The sequence below is a fragment of the Notolepis coatsorum genome (genome assembly GCF_963971535.1).
Source record: "Notolepis coatsorum genome assembly, chromosome: 11".
NCBI lineage: Eukaryota > Metazoa > Chordata > Actinopteri > Aulopiformes > Paralepididae > Notolepis > Notolepis coatsorum.
This window is the reverse complement of record NC_140175.1, coordinates 12720159-12736012: the sequence shown is the minus strand read 5'-3', so window position 1 is coordinate 12736012 and position 15854 is coordinate 12720159. Positions and strand designations below refer to the sequence as shown.

The following is a 15854-nucleotide window of genomic DNA, read 5'->3' as shown; positions in this document are numbered from 1 at the left end:
CGTTACATCCAATGGCATTTCTGATATACAGAAGCTACAGTTAAAACTCAAACTCCATATGATCGGTATTGATGGTCCACCATGAATGCATGAAGGGGGGGGCGGGGGACGTTGTTTCTGATTATTGTTGATTACCAATAACCATGTTAGCCTCAGTAGCCACATTCGTTGACCGGGTGGATGGCTATCAAAACAATGCCTGATGGGAGCCGATACATTAATAATGTTTACTACCGCCTTTTTCAAGAATTTAGATAAATGTCCTGAGTCTGTGGTAAATACTAGGAAACTTGACTGCGCCCTCAAACCATCTGGAGTCCTGTCACTAAGGCTGGAGTTACACCTAGGGTGTTTTCATTTAGTTTTTCAGATGAGTTTAGCTTTCCAGGTCGCAACCTAGTGGCAGCCGAGTTAGACATTCGTTTTGCAACCTGAGCACTCGTTTTGCCTCCTGAGCACAGTGATGTAGTACAATGCCAAAGCAGTAGGTGGCGAACATGAAGGCGATTTTCAACCAATCAGAACTTGAATGTGCCAATACACTTCCTGCAAAGAAATGTCAACAAGCCGCCATCTTTAAATGCCTATTTAGCCAATGCAGCACTTATTTTTCAGCAAAGTGTAATAAAAGTGCAATAAACAAAACGGATACATTCACTGTGTGTTCTGCCTCTCATTTGTTGATGAAACAAAACTAACATCAACACAAGTGACCACCAAGAAGAGCGGATAGTTTAGTCTAAAAAAAAGATCGCCGTTGTTAGCTACATGCTAACGTGAATGGAATATGCCAGTATAACAGTATAGCATTGTGGCTAGCAGCTAACGTTAGCTCACGTTAGCCAGCCAACACCAAACTGATGATATCGGGAGCTATCAGTAGCTAGATAACATTAGAGACAACGCCTCGTGTATTAAACAAAAGTGAATAGATGACTGGGCCATTTTGTTTAATGCTTGTTAAGATTGAAAGAGGAGCTTAAGCTAACAGGGTCTGATAGCTAACGTTAGCTCACGTTAGCCAGCTGCTCATGCAATCGTTAATGCTAGCAGAATGAATGGATGTAAACTTTATTTAACATATTGCATAATGGGTACAATACAATACGGCTCAATACAAACAATTGTTAACACTTTCTTCGCCAGGCTTATATCCATCCTAAACCATCCCACGCCAGCTCTATTTGTCTATGGAGAAGTTCCCCTTCTTTGCAGGGCTATAACTTTTTAAATTGTATTGCTAAATTGACATTACTATGGCCCATTCAACATCAAGTATCTATTGTTCAGGGTGTAGCAACGTTATACTTTTTCATTCACATATTCATACTAAAATACGGTCTAAAGTATAAGTATGTTTTTATCGTTTTCTGCAGCTTTCTGCAGAACGTGATTTATAGCCCTAAATGTATTATATTGATGATTGTATACAGTTTGATAGCGATCGGCGCGGGATAAAAAATTTCAAATGGACGTGCTTCTAAAAGTTACTACTTATCATCTGATGTTGACCGGATGGGGGGGGGGGGGGGGGGGGGTCGTTTATAATTCCGTGGCCAACGTTAGATGATTCATCTAGTGTGGGTGATATGATCATTAGAGCAGTTTGTATCGAACACGTTAAAAAAAAACGCTGAAACTCACCGTAGCTTCCTCGTAGCGTGGGGCGATGAGCGTGGAGCAAAAGTATTCCTATTATGGGATGTTGAAATATGCGATCCATCTCCAGGTTGTATAATACTATATACGTCCAAATCATGTTGTTTATCGAGTTATTGGTAACGGATTGCTATCCATTGTGTCTAGCTCGAGTCCCGGGACTATTAGCGAGTGATCGGACCGAATTGGAATGAGCACCAGCTTCCGTTTCCGGTTTGGGCGATCCGCCGATCGGCCACCAGATGGCGCTCTTGAACCGTTGGAGAGTTGAGAGGGGATCAACAGTAGATCTCAAGTCTCCGGGGGAGAAATATGATTGCGATCACAGATTTTTGAAATATTGATCTCAATGACGTTAGAGAATTAGCATGGCGGGGAATGACTAGTTTAGGCGTTCTTGGCGATTAAAGTGTTAAGGGAATGCAGACTGTTGTAGCTTGGACTGGGGTCCTTATAACAATAACTTGACAACACATGGTAGCTGCAGCTATTTGGGACAGCTCTGTTGTCACCGGACGTTGGTGAGGGCACGCAGATGCCGGTATCTACTGCGCATGGGCGTTGAGCAAAAACAGCTACGCGCCGATTACACGACACGTTGTCGGCGAGTTTTGGCGAGTATCCAAAACGAAAACACCTTTTCAGCGTTCCCGCTAGGGCAACGCGTTTTCCTGCCAAAACGGCATTTCTGTGTAACAGGGACAGCAAACTTATTCATTCAGCAACAAAAACGAAAACAAAAACGCCCAGTGTAACCTAGGCCTAAAAGCTAATCTACAATCTGAGGAAAAACTCTCATTGAATACTTCTATCTTGCTGACCCATTTTGACAAACCAACCCTCATAACATGCAAGACAGACTCAACCTTATGGCCCTGAATGCTATACAAGATAATATCCGACTCGTCCGAAGGAAGAGACTACTCCCGGGTCAAAACGGACAACTCTAGACGAATATTCGACCTGGTCAGGAAAAACATGGATCTCCAGCATAACTTTCTAGTCAGCACTACATTCTTGCCCACGGATTTAGGAAGACGCCAGCTATTCCAGAAATGGAACTCTGCTTCCAACACAACAGACCCCTTACTGCGAAACCTAATTCTCCTGGAGGAGGAGCTGTCTTCCTTGGTAGAAACAGTCGGGCTCATGGAACATAAATCCCGATGTTCGGCAAGATATGAAAAGACTAAAGGCCAGCACCAAGTCAAAAATCCCCTCATCACTTTGGATGCCACGGACGAATATTCTCGGGTTTACGCCCCGACCGTTGAATGCCACGTCACGGCTATTATCGTTTTTTTTTTTTTGATCTGAAATCATATTGCATCGCGCGAGCCTACCGTTGGAGATCCAGGGACCGCCGGCGATCAGATGTGAAAAAAGCGCCCCCTATCGTCTCCCAGATGGTAAATCACCCTTTTGGAATGGACTCAATGAAAGTGAATGGGAGAACGGATTATCAGGATAATCGGACTCGTTTTCACGGAGATATAAGCGTTTCCACTATATGTGATATTGCTGTTTTGACTGTAAAAATAACAGCAGCGATTATCAGCGCACGGCACAAGCGTGCGTGCGCACACATATATTATCGATCATCTAGCGTTTATTTGAAAACGATTCATAAATAGGCCGACAAATGACAACGTTCTGGAATATTCCAGTAAAAGACGGGCAGATTAGACACAGCCATAATTTAAAACATAGATTAGGCGATATTAACGTTAACATTGGCCGTGGATGGTGGCACTCAACGGGGTAAATAGGAAAACACGGCCCGGCACTGAAAGTGTTAAGTACCATATCTGACTCAGACAATTTTTTTTTGTTTATTATTTTTTATTATAACATTTTTCTTTGTTATAATATTTGTATTTTGTATTATTTAATTTAAGTGTATTATTGTCAGTAGCAATTATTATTATTATTGTCTGTATTTTAACCTTTTCTCTTGTTGCATGTTATGTATATAGCCCTACCTGTTGATCCGTGGGGTGGGTGGGTTTGGGGGTGGGATGCGTGAACACTTTGGGCAACGCAAATGTACTTCCGCGTTTCTCTGATTGGCCAGCGTTGGCCATCGGCCTCCTTCGTGAATACCAGCTGCTCTACGCTCGTTTACCCCCTCATGAGTCACGTGAAACACTGCAGACCACTGATTTGTCAGAAGAGAGACGCGTCACTCGTTGGAGGGTCTCCAGAAAAACAGAAAGCCGCCATCTTTAAGCTCTCGCTTAGGATTTCATTTGCAGCAGGAACAAGTGCAATAAACAAAAAAGGATACAGTCACTGTGTATTCTGCCTCATTTATTGATGAAACAAAACCGACATCAACACAATTTGCCACCGAGCGGAGTTTAGTCTCAAAAAGATCGCTGACTTGTTAAGCTTGTTGTTGTTAGGTCATTTTAAACCGGTTATTACCTAATGCTAATGTTAGCAGATAGACGCGAGACTGGTGCTGTTACAGCTTGTTAGCTTAATGCTAACGTTAGCAGATAGACACGAGAGGTAACGTTAAAGCAATGAGAGGTAGCGTTAGCAGAATAGACACAACGAGAGTCTCGTTAATGTTATTATTGATTGAATGAAAACTGTGTTTTACTCTGGCTTGCGCCTAGCTGTTAGCTATGCTGGAGCTCTCAGCTGTACACCAGCGGCCCCAGCTTGTTAGCTTAATGCTAACGTTAACGTTAGCAGATAGACACGAGAGCCTAGGTAACGTTAAAGCAATGAGAGGTAGCGTTAGCAGAATAGACACAACAAGAGTCTCATTAACACTATGGTCGCCAAAAACGCCGTACCACGTCATTCACCGCCATGCTCATTCTGCCAAAGACGCCGTACCACGTCTTTGATATCAATATTTCAAAAATCTGTAATCGAAATCATATTTCTCCCCCGGAGACTTGAGATCTACTGTTGATCCCCTCGCAACTCTCCAACGGTTCAAGAGCGCCATCTGGTGGCCGATCAGCGGATCGCCCAGAGCGGAAACGGGAAATGGAAGCTGGTGCTCATTCCAATTCGGTCCGATCACTCGGTAATAGTCCCAGGACTCGAGCTAGACACAACGGATAGCAATCCGTTACCAATAACTCGATAAACAACATGATTTGGACGTATATACTATTATACAACCTGGAAATGGATCGCATATTTCTACATCCCATAATAGGAATATTTCTGTTCCACGCTCATCGCCCAACGCTATGAGGAAGCTACGGTTAGATTCAGCGTTATTTTTTAACGTGTTCGATACTAACTGCTCTAATGATCATATCACCCACACTAGATGAATCATCTAACGTTGGCCACGGAATTATAAACGACCCCCCCCCCCCCGGTCAACATCAGATGATCAGTAGTAACTTCTAGAAGCACGTCCATTTGAATTTTTTTATCTCGCGCAGATTCCTATCAAACTGTATTTGATCATCAATATAATGCATTTGGGGCTATAAATCACGTTCAGGAGAAAGCTGCAGAAAACGATAAAAACATACTTATACTTTAGACCGTATTTTAGTATGAATATGTGAATGAAAAAGTATAACGTTGCTACACCCTGAACAATAGATACTTGATGTTGAATGGGCCATAGTAATGTCAATTTAGCAATACAATTTAAAAAGTTATAGCCCTGCAAAGAAGGTAAACATCGCCATAGACAAATAGAGCTGGCGGAGGATGGTATATTAAGAATATAAGCCTGGCGACCAAAGTGTTAATGTTATTATTGATTGAATGAAAACTACTCTGGCTTGCGCCTAGCTGTTAGCTATGCTGGAGCTCTCAGCTGTACACCAGCGGCCCCAGCTTGTTAGCTTAATGCTAACGTTAACGAGTCTCGTTAATGTTATTATTGAAAACTGTGTTTGACCAGAGGAGCTTAGATATAAGATATTAGCATTAATGAACTAAAAACCTATCACCCTCTCATAGACGTGGATGAGACAGCAAAGAAAGCTCATCTCAAAGCCACAGCACCTGTGAGCCTGGATTATCTGGAGATTCAGGGAACGAGGAATATGGCACTTCGGATGTTCATTAAGAGTTATGTGCACCAGTGTCTCTTCCAGGGCGTCGAAAGGAGTTACCTAACGTATTACTTCAACAATACGAAAATATCACAGAGCGATACCCCGAACAAGGTAGGACATTCTGTTCACAGTTAGGAGAATGCTGTGCTAGAGGGTAGTCGCATGCTCCCATGTGCTCCTGACGCAGAGTTTATTATACCAACTTAATACTTGCCTAAATAATTGACTAATGTCACTGCTGCACTGAACCCACCTTGCCTGCTTAGACATTTCGTTTAATGTCGGATTGAATATAAATGTTATTTATTTAAATGAGTGAAGGACTCCAAAGCAAAGGCCCTCCCGACACTCTAGTAGATACACAGCCAAGACGAAGGATACGTCACACGCCAACAGTCATGACAGACTCAGCGGAATTAAATCTTGGTGACCTAATGAAGGCAATTAAAGAGGGGACTGATGTCTCAAACAGAATCGCCAAACAAGTGGATAAAATCCAATCTGCCTTGACAGCCATGGATGGAAAGCTGACTGGTTTGACAACAAGTTTCGATACTATGGAACAGCGGATCAGTGACGTGGAGGACCACATCCAACACGCTGACAGCCGGCTTCACAAATTAGAAAAATAAATCTCATACCTGACGGAGAGGAATATCGACCTGGAAAATCGCAGCAGAAGGTTTAATCTTAAAATCCACGGCCTTCCCGAGGGGAGAGAAGGTCCCGACCCAATCGCCTTTTTCGAGACGTTCTTTTCGAACTTGTTCGGCTCCGACGCCTCGCTCCCGAGGCGTATTGAGCTACAAGCAGCGCACCGAGCCCCAAACACTTGCCCAGCCGCAGGCCGCCCGCCTCGTAATGTTTGGATTCGCTTTCTCCGTTTCCAGGAGAAGAATAAGATTCAACAGCTGGCCAGGGAAAAGCGCTCCCTCACGTTTGAAGGTGCCAAAGTCCAAATCTTCCAGGACATTCCACCGGCTATTCAGAAAATGAGAAAATAAATCTTTCTCGAGGCCAAAACCGTCCTACAAGACAATGGCATTGTCTACAGAATGCGCTGGCCCTCATCGTTACAGATCAACTTCAAAGGGAAGCAAATAATGTGTCATTCAAAGGAGGACACTGATTTATTTATCAAAGAGAACAATCTTCATCAAAAAACGAATAAAAGCGGCCCAGCAACTGTTGAACACTAAGGGGCCGGGCATGCGTCCACCTAGCTCACATTTCCAGCTGAAAAACGCTGGCAGTGCGCCGGTAGTGCTGGGGTGGAGCGTTTGCGGTAAAAAAAAAAAATGCAGCGTGAGCCTTTTGTAGCTATGGCAACGAGCTGTCAGTCACCAACCTACCTGATGACGAGAGAGAAAGATGACATGACAGCCATCTTGTAATAATAACTTTTATCGTATTTTACTGCCGCGGTTTTGCACATATAGCATATTTTAATACACTTTATTGTATATTAATTATATAGTTATTGCCTGACACCACAGTTCGCCCTTTGCTTTTTATTCGCGTTTTATTAGTGTTGTGGTGGATTTTGACGTCTCCAGGGATGCAGTAAAATACAGAGACAAGATATTGGCCTTATGAGCGTGCAAACCACCAGGTTCTCCACGGACATCCAGCAGCCTAAAACAGTGTCACACTGCGAATCAGGTATTCTGAAATAATGAAACGGGAGATAAAAGACAGCCGGAATACTCACGTTAAATGAATACAGGTTTATTGGAAAAGAAAATATACAGTAGGCCTACGTCCGTACGGACGGACTTCTAGTCTGTCAGAGTGCATATCACAGGTCTGTCAGAGTAAAAGTGAAGACAAAGCAATATTGTAATGACTTAACACAGTGAGATAGAGACGCCTCCGTCTCTGATTGGGTTGGCTTTATATGGTCATTTGGGGAGTCGGATGGGATGGGCCCTTGCGGAGGGCTCGCTGCGGCCTTGGATGCAAGCGTTATCTGGCCTGCTCTGAATATAATGAATGGATATAGTGTTTTAACAGTTTTTGAGAGAAGGAGGGTTAAGACTCTGAAATTACACTCACATTACCTCACTTTGTGCCATTTTTGGCACACAACCTGGTAAGTTCAACCATCAATATCACTAAACCACAGTCTCAAGACACTATGCAGAACATCAAATCAATCAACATCAATACATCACAATTTCACACTTGGCAGGAAGTAGCACGATAATTCTAAGCATCAATATCACTAAACAACAGTCTTAAGACACTATGCAGGCAATTGTAAAATGTTGCATTCTTAGGTAGAATAAAAAAACAACCATAATAAGCACTAGGTAGAACAATAGCTCTTGAGAAAGAAAGAGAAAAAAATTAAATAAAAATAAAAGTTGAGTAAATGAAAGGTCGGGTGCAAATTGAAAAGGGAGGAGTCCCAGGCCGGGGACAGTTTAGTCGCTGGCGCCTTACTTTAGCGAGTGTTTGGCATCATGGATGAGGGAGTTTGACGGAAGAAACAATTGGAACATGGCAATAAAACACCTGTAAATTTGACGCTAAAAAGATAGTGAACATGAAAGTCGCCACAGTGGCCTTTTACGGGCTTGTGCTTGCGCTTCTGGCGACGGGCCTGCGAGAGTTGCTCACGGGGTTCGAGGAGAATAGATGCAGCATGACTTACATGTTTGAATACCCCGAGTACCGGCGAGTGGCACTGCCTCGTCGTGTGGCCCGTCTGTATCCAGCATATGGCCTCTACCTCTATCAGGGTATCTGCAGGTTTAGCCCAGTCAGATTTAAGGCTTTTTAAGACTTTTTAATGCCACTCAGAATTAAATTTAATACCAATTTCACAATAACAAAATGGCAAAAATCATGCAACGACACCAATTAGTTTAAGTTTAGGGACACGTTGGTCCAAAGATGTTTATTAAAAAATAACTTGGAAACTTAAAAATCTTGAACTTAAAGGAGTAACTGGATTGGATGAATTTCAACAAAGGGGTGACCAAACATAAATAGCAAATATAGCTATACAAAATATACCAGGGGCCAAGCAGCAAGTGCAACAGCCACATTTCCGTCAGAACACATACTACCATAGGACTGATACCTGTAAGAACACATGATTATCACCATAGGACTGATACCTGTCAGAACACATAACTATTACCACCCTCCCCAGGGTATCAAAAAAGTCAACCAACAAACTAGATTCTTGTACCGGATCTGCTCTCTGGTAAACAAGAATACCCTGAAGACTCTGGCAGGAGCACTCATTCAGGGGTACTACGACTATGCTTGCACCTCATGGTACCAAAGCACCTCAAAGGCACAAAAAACAAGATTACAAACATCACAAAACAAACTGGTCAGACTACTGCTTAACCTCACTCCTAAAACCCACTTTACCCCTGCCCACATTCAAAACCGCTCTTAAAGAGCACCTACGGGAGGCTGCAATTAGAAACTGGGCACCGTAAATGTCCAACGCCCCCCCCCCCCCCCCCCCCCCCTCCTAATGTACAGTCTCCTCCCCATCATATGTATATATTTTCTGTTAGGATCTCTGGGTAACAGTACTGTATATTTGCATATGTCACAAATGTAACAGTACAGTTACTATGAATTGAAAATGGGGGACCCTGATGTAAACAAGACGAAAGTCTCTCTGGTCTGCATCCCCTTAACAATTGTGTGTATTTATCTGTTATCTGTTAATACAGTTTTTCATTTATTCATCCAGTCGTTTTGTTTTTGTGGTTTGGTTGAATGAATGAAAACTTTGTTTAACAGATTGCAGAATGGGTACAATACAGTACGGCTCAATACACACAATTGTTAAGGGGATGCAGACCAGAGAAAGACGTTTGTCTTGTTTCCATCAGGGTCCCCCATTTTCAATTCATAGTGACATTTATGACACTCAACATACATGACATTTATGGCATAGGGACATACAGGTATATAGTACTGTTACATTTGTGACATATAAGATATGCAAATATACAGTACTGTTACCCATAGATCCTAACATACATATGATGGGAGGATACTGTACATTAGGAGGGGGTGGGTGGGAGGAAAAAATACATAGTGGGTGACTCTCATCGAACATAAACACAAACGTGTCCTTGTTTACATCCGTGAATAGATTATTTTCAAGTTAAGACCTCAGCTTCAAGTGTTGGCGTGGAGCCGCATGTTATCCAGACTTCTGTTGGTGCAGATGTTATAGTCCTACCTGAGATGGCGGGGCCGAAAAGAAATTCGAAATAGTAGTTTGCAGGCGCCGTTTTTGCAGAGGTACGCTTAGCGCTGCTCAGCATGTGCGACTCGACTGCTCTTTTTTTGTTGTTGCAGCGGGCCTCGTAATGGTCTTTGACTTTGACTGGGACCAACCTCGCGCAAACAGTGGATTGTCGAGCCAGTTCTCGTTAAATTGGCACTTTCCCATATTAACGAGTGCAAATGCTAAACTAAACGTAACGTTATCGCTTCCGCTTCGCCTTGCTAACGTTAGCTAGACTCCACTGAAATTGTTCCCGGCCAACATAAGGACCCGTGTTGGTTCCGCCCCATTCCGGTCTGCGTGATGCTACAACGCGGTCAATAAAAACTCCCGACTTTATCTCCCGTTAACCGTACTTCCCCAGATTTCATAATAAAACATGACATGGCATTTTATCTTTCCTTTCTATGGCATTTTTAAGACCTCTGAAAATGGATTTAAGACATTTTAAGACAAACTAAGGCCTTAACCAATTTAAGACTTTTTAAGGATCCGCGGACACCCTGTCTATGGAGAGGGCCTGTACGCCCAGGAGACCTGTGCCCTCAAACTCAGCGGTGCCCCTGTTCTCTTCTTGCCTGGGAATGCAGGAAGCTATAAACAAGCCCGGTCCCTGGGCTCGGTGGGGCTAAGGAAGGCTGAGAGCATGGAAGGCGGTCTCCACCTCAACGTCTTCACAGTGGACTTCAACGAGGAGCTGGTGGCTCTGTATGGAGGCAGCCTCCGCAGGCAGACGCACTTCCTGCACGAGAGCATCAAGGCCATCCTGCGCCTCTACAAGGACGCTGAAGACCCCCCTCGGAGTGTGGTCCTGGTGGGTCACTCCATGGGAGGAGTCGTGGCCCGGGCTCTGTTCACCCTGCCTCGCTTCAGCCCGCGTCTGGTCAGCCTCATCATCACCCAGGCCTCCCCCGCGCTAAGGAAGGCGGAGAGCATGGAAGGCGGTCTCCACCTCAACGTCTTCACAGTGGACTTCAACGAGGAGCTGGTGGCTCTGTATGGAGGCAGCCTCCGCAGGCAGACGCACTTCCAGCCTCATCATCACCCAGGCCTCCCCCCACCTGGCCCCCGTGCTGGTCCTCGACACTTACCTGCGGTCAGGCAGAGGTGGGCAGGCCAGGCGGGCGACCTCCGGAATGTGACTGTGCTCTCCGTGGGCGGCGGTCACAGCAGTGGCGGCTCGCCACTGGTGGCGCTAGGGCGCCGACCCACCTGTTAAATGAGAGAAGAAGAAAAAAAAACTTTTTTGTTTTTTGTTTTATAGCCCTATAAATAATATAAACATGTTTAAAATGAATAATATTTACTCATTTTAAGTGTTTGTATTTCCAATGCACAATATAACGTTATTATCTAAATTAAAAAAACATCGTTTTCATGGGCAGGATTGCAGGAAGTGACGTTTTTTTTTATTTTTTTCGTATTTCTCGCCCGGGCAAGAAGCGATAGCGCTCTGACTGCGCGTCACAGTTTGATCGCTGTCTCCGTCACAGCCAATCAGTGCATACGGCGTTGTGCGTTGAAATATGACTATGTTGGAATCCGAGCGCGATTTGAAGCGGTCTAGAATGAATGAATGAGAACTTTATTAACAGATTGCAGAATGGGTACAATACAGTACGGCTCAATACACACAATTGTTAAGGGGATGCAGACCAGAGAAAGACGTTTGTCTTGTTTACATCAGGGTCCCAGATTTTCGATTCATATCGATAGTTTAATAGCTAGCCTTGGCTCGTTTAACAATATGCAAAATATGTGTACAGCCCTGTACTCATACTGAAGTTATTCTTGGTATATAATAGGTCTGATTGTGTAACGAATCGATTCCACGTCGCGCTGTGTGTGAGAGAGAGAAGGAGAGAGGGAGAGATCTGCCTGTGTTTGTAGACGGGCGAGTTTTGTTTCTAACTTTTCTATTTATATATTGTGTTTCAAGTTGTGAATTAGAGTCTAGACTATACTTTATTTGACTGGTTGTGTGTTGTTGTAGTAACAGCTGAGCGACTCGTTCATAAGAGCCGATTCATTGCCGTGAGCGTGAGTCGAATCGCTCACGTCTTGCCATGAGTGTTGCGTGGTACTGTACTCTACTGTACAAAATATTTGGTATAGCGCCCCTAGTGGCGAATACCCACCGGCCGCCACTGGGTCACAGGGACTACCAGGTGCGCTCCAGCCTGACGTCCCTGCCCTGTCCAGTAGGAGACCCCAGCAAGATGTCACTGGTGGCCACTGCCGTCCCCAGGACGTGGGTGTCTACTGACCACCTGTCCATTGTTTGGTGTAAAGAGCTTGTTCTGGCCACTGTGAGGGCTTTCTTTGATCTCATCGAACCAGAAACGAGACAGTTTTCAGCAGACCCAGAGCGGAGACTGACAGTTCTCAACCATCACTTTTATCAGACACCCTGTCCGCATGTTGGATGAAACTCAGGAGGCATCCATATCCTTCTCAGATTCTCCTGAAGCGTTAAGTGAAGTGAACACACTCCGCCTGGCTTACAGCACACCAAAGGAGGGTCAGGTCAAGTACTTCCTGTTTGCCCTTTCTAGTCGGAGGAAAGCCTACAGCCACTTCTACTGCCGGAGCAACAACCTGGAGATGATGAGTTGGGTGTTTGGCTGCACACAGAGGAATGGATCCTCGTGTTTGCATGCAGTGGATCTGTCTTTGGGCACAGAGCTTCTCCCACCATACAAGGTTCTGATTCTCAGCCTCAGTGACCTGTCCTCTGTTTCTCACCTGGTTGTCGCCGCCTCCAACCTCAACGGGAAACAGTTCACGGTGGAGTGCGAGTGGCAGAGAGAGGAGTCTCAGACCAAATCTGTCCCAGTGCCACATGTCCTCTCCTTCGGTTTGACTGTTAGTGATGTCACTGTCAGGCTCCATGGCGATTCCACTATGATTTTACAGTCTTAACCACGTGAGGATGCAATGGAACATTTGGTGCGAACATGGCTCCCATTTTATGAATCTGAAACCGAGTTTGCCTTACTCTGTATAAGCTCTGCCTTCAGGGAGCGAGCACTCCAAATGAAGCTGCTGATACTAGAGCATTTTAACAGGGTATTCAATGTGTTGTTGCCGATAATGCTTTTCATGACTTGTTTTCAGCAACACGAAGAAGAGTTCTCCTGATGTTAAACCTATTATGGCTGTCACTCCCACGCTGGGTGCTGCCGCACAAAAAAACTGAAAGGCGCTGAAAAAAGAAGCCGACTGCAGCGCATTTCCTATAGGCGGCAGCATGCGGCCGCATACGCTCTCTCCCCATTGGGATCAATTGAAAAAAGACGCTTGCGGCCATAAAAATGAGATAGGTGGACCCGGGCCCTTAGGTGACAACCAACGGATCAAGATAAGTGACTGTTCTATGAACATTTGAACTGTTCTATCTCTTTACTTAATTTTTTTCCCACCTATAGGCTAGCTGTATGCCGCATAGCCTACTGAATATTTATATTTAATTTTATGTTTCTCTGAACATTTGAACTGTTTTTTTCTATTTACTTGATTATTTTCTTTCACCTATAGGCTATGCCTACTATTATTGGAGGATAATCGAGGAGCGGCACTGGAGGGAGCTGGAGGCAGCCAGGAGGAGCGGTGCTGGAGGCCCGCAGGAGGGAGTTTGCGGCAGCCAGGAGGGAGGACCACAGGAGGGAGGTGGCAACAGCCAGGAGGGAAGACCGCAGGAGGGAGTTTGCGGCAGCCAGGAGGGAGGTGGCGGTGTTTGGACCCCAGGAAGAGTAGTCTCACTTTGGTGTAGACTAATGGGGATCCACAATAAAACAACATTGTCCGTCGGGGCCCAAAGAATTGAACGAGGGATGTCAGGGCTGCCTGCCGTTCGTGCCCGGAGGAGAGCCACAGGTACGCCTCAGTCCTTCCTGTCCTTCGTAGACCAGTTTAGGGCTGGGAGATAACGCGATATATTTTAATAATCGATAATAAAAATAATATCGATGATAATATATATATTTTTTGTATTGTGACCTGCAAACAGGGCAGCGGACAGACTTGTCTTTCTTGCCTGCAACTTAAAGTAATGCTAATAGTTTTTGCTTGTCCAAATGACAATACTGACCAAATTGAGATTTATTTTTCTCTTGTCCATTTATTTTGTTTGCTTACTAATTTAAAATACAGTTTGAAACCGTCTGTACACAGTAGGCTATGTGTGCTAGCAGAGCTAGTCTCCAGTCGCGAGTCACGGTGCACATGTGCAGTGGTTTGTCCACCAAAAAAGCACCAAAAGATAGAAAAGAAACTAGCAGAGCCTCCCTGGAGAAGCCACAATTATTATTATTATTAACACTTTAACTGCCGAAAACGCCGGAACTCGTCATTCCCCGCCATGCTCAAGTTGCCGAGGACGCCGTAACTCGTCTTTGATATCAATATTTCAAAAATCTTGTGATCGTTTCCGTTCTGGAGCCTTGACACACAGTTCTGATCTCCTCTCAATCCTCTAGCGGTTCAAGAGCGCCATCTGGTGGCCGATCGGCAGATCGAAACCGGATGTCAACCTTTAACCCGGCAGGACTCACTCCATATGGGGTCCGACCACTCGCTAATGCTAGAGAGACTCTGTCTTCACACAGTGAACATCGATCGGTGGAAATAACTCGAAAAAACAACATGATTTGGACATATATACTATTATACAACCTGGAAATAGATCGGGTATTTCGACATCCCATAATGGAAAAAATTCTGTTCCACGACCATCTGCCAGCGGCGCGAGGAAGCCACGGTAAGATTCAGCGTTATTCTCTTAACGTCTTCTTTACTAACTGATCTGATGAACATATGACCCACATTAGATGAATGGTATAACGCTGCCCACGGAATTATAAACGAAGCCTCACCCATCCGGTCAACATCAGATGACATGTAGTAACTTCTAGAAGTACCTCCAGTTGAAATTTTTTATCTGGCACAGATCGCTATCAAACTGTATTTCATCATCAATATAATGCATTTGGAGCTATAAATCACGTTCTGGAGAAAGCTGCAGAAAAAGATAAAAACATACTTATACTTTAGACCATATTTTAGTATGAATATGTGAATGAAAAAGTTTAACGTTCATACACCCTGAACAATACATATAGGACATTGAATGGGCCCTAATAATGGCAATCTAGCAATAGAATTTAAAAAGTTATAGCCCTGCAAAGAAGGGGAACTTCTCCATAGACAAATAGAGCTGGCAAGGGATGGTATATCATGAATTTAACCTCGGCAGTTAAAGTGTTAAAAATAAAAGAAAATAACTTTTACCCCTCTGCCTCAAATTTAGAACTCACCCCAGTGGCTGCCCTACCACCACCTCCCTCTGAGAACCCTCTGCCAAAACCCAGAAGTCCCTGTCACGAGGAAGAAAGGCTGGCCGAAGGGCAAGAGCCGCAAGCCCCTGCTGCCCTGGAACCAAAGTGCAGGAAGGAACCCTGGCAGCGGGACCAACCAGTCGGCTGCAGAAAGTCCGATCAAGAGGAAGCCTGACGGCAAACCCCAGAGCTGGCATCTGAAGCCACCAGAGACCCCCCTGGGCCTCCCTCTCCGCTGTTACCCCCCTGCCTCAAATTTAGAACTCACCCCAGTGGCTGCCCTACCACCTCTTCCCTCTATGAACCCTCTGCCTAACCCACAAGTCCCTGCCTAACCCACAAGTCCCTGTCACGAGGAAGAAACCCTGGCAGTGGGACCAACCAGTCGGCTGCAGAAAGTCAGATCAAGAGGAAGCCTGGCCAGCAAACCCCGGAGCTGGTATCTGATGGGGTACCAGAATGATATGGTGACTCTACAGACGGAAGGAGAGAAAGAGGAGACACAGGACTTACAGGTGCTGAAGCAGAACTCATTCTGGTGGACCC

At 44.8% G+C, this 15854-nt stretch overlaps 1 protein-coding gene across 1 annotated transcript; it reads left to right on the top strand.

Annotated features, from left to right (window-relative positions):
* Positions 1–8253: 8253 nt before the first annotated feature.
* On the top strand, positions 8254–15643 carry LOC311236509 (GPI inositol-deacylase-like; the record flags this gene model as incomplete). The annotated part of the gene is given in 8 exon segments (XM_084324186.1): positions 8254–8449; positions 10488–10876; positions 11022–11064; positions 11067–11140; positions 11143–11144; positions 12131–12368; positions 12370–12852; positions 15281–15643. Coding segments are annotated over 8 exon segments (1788 nt in total).
* Positions 15644–15854: the final 211 nt, after the last annotated feature.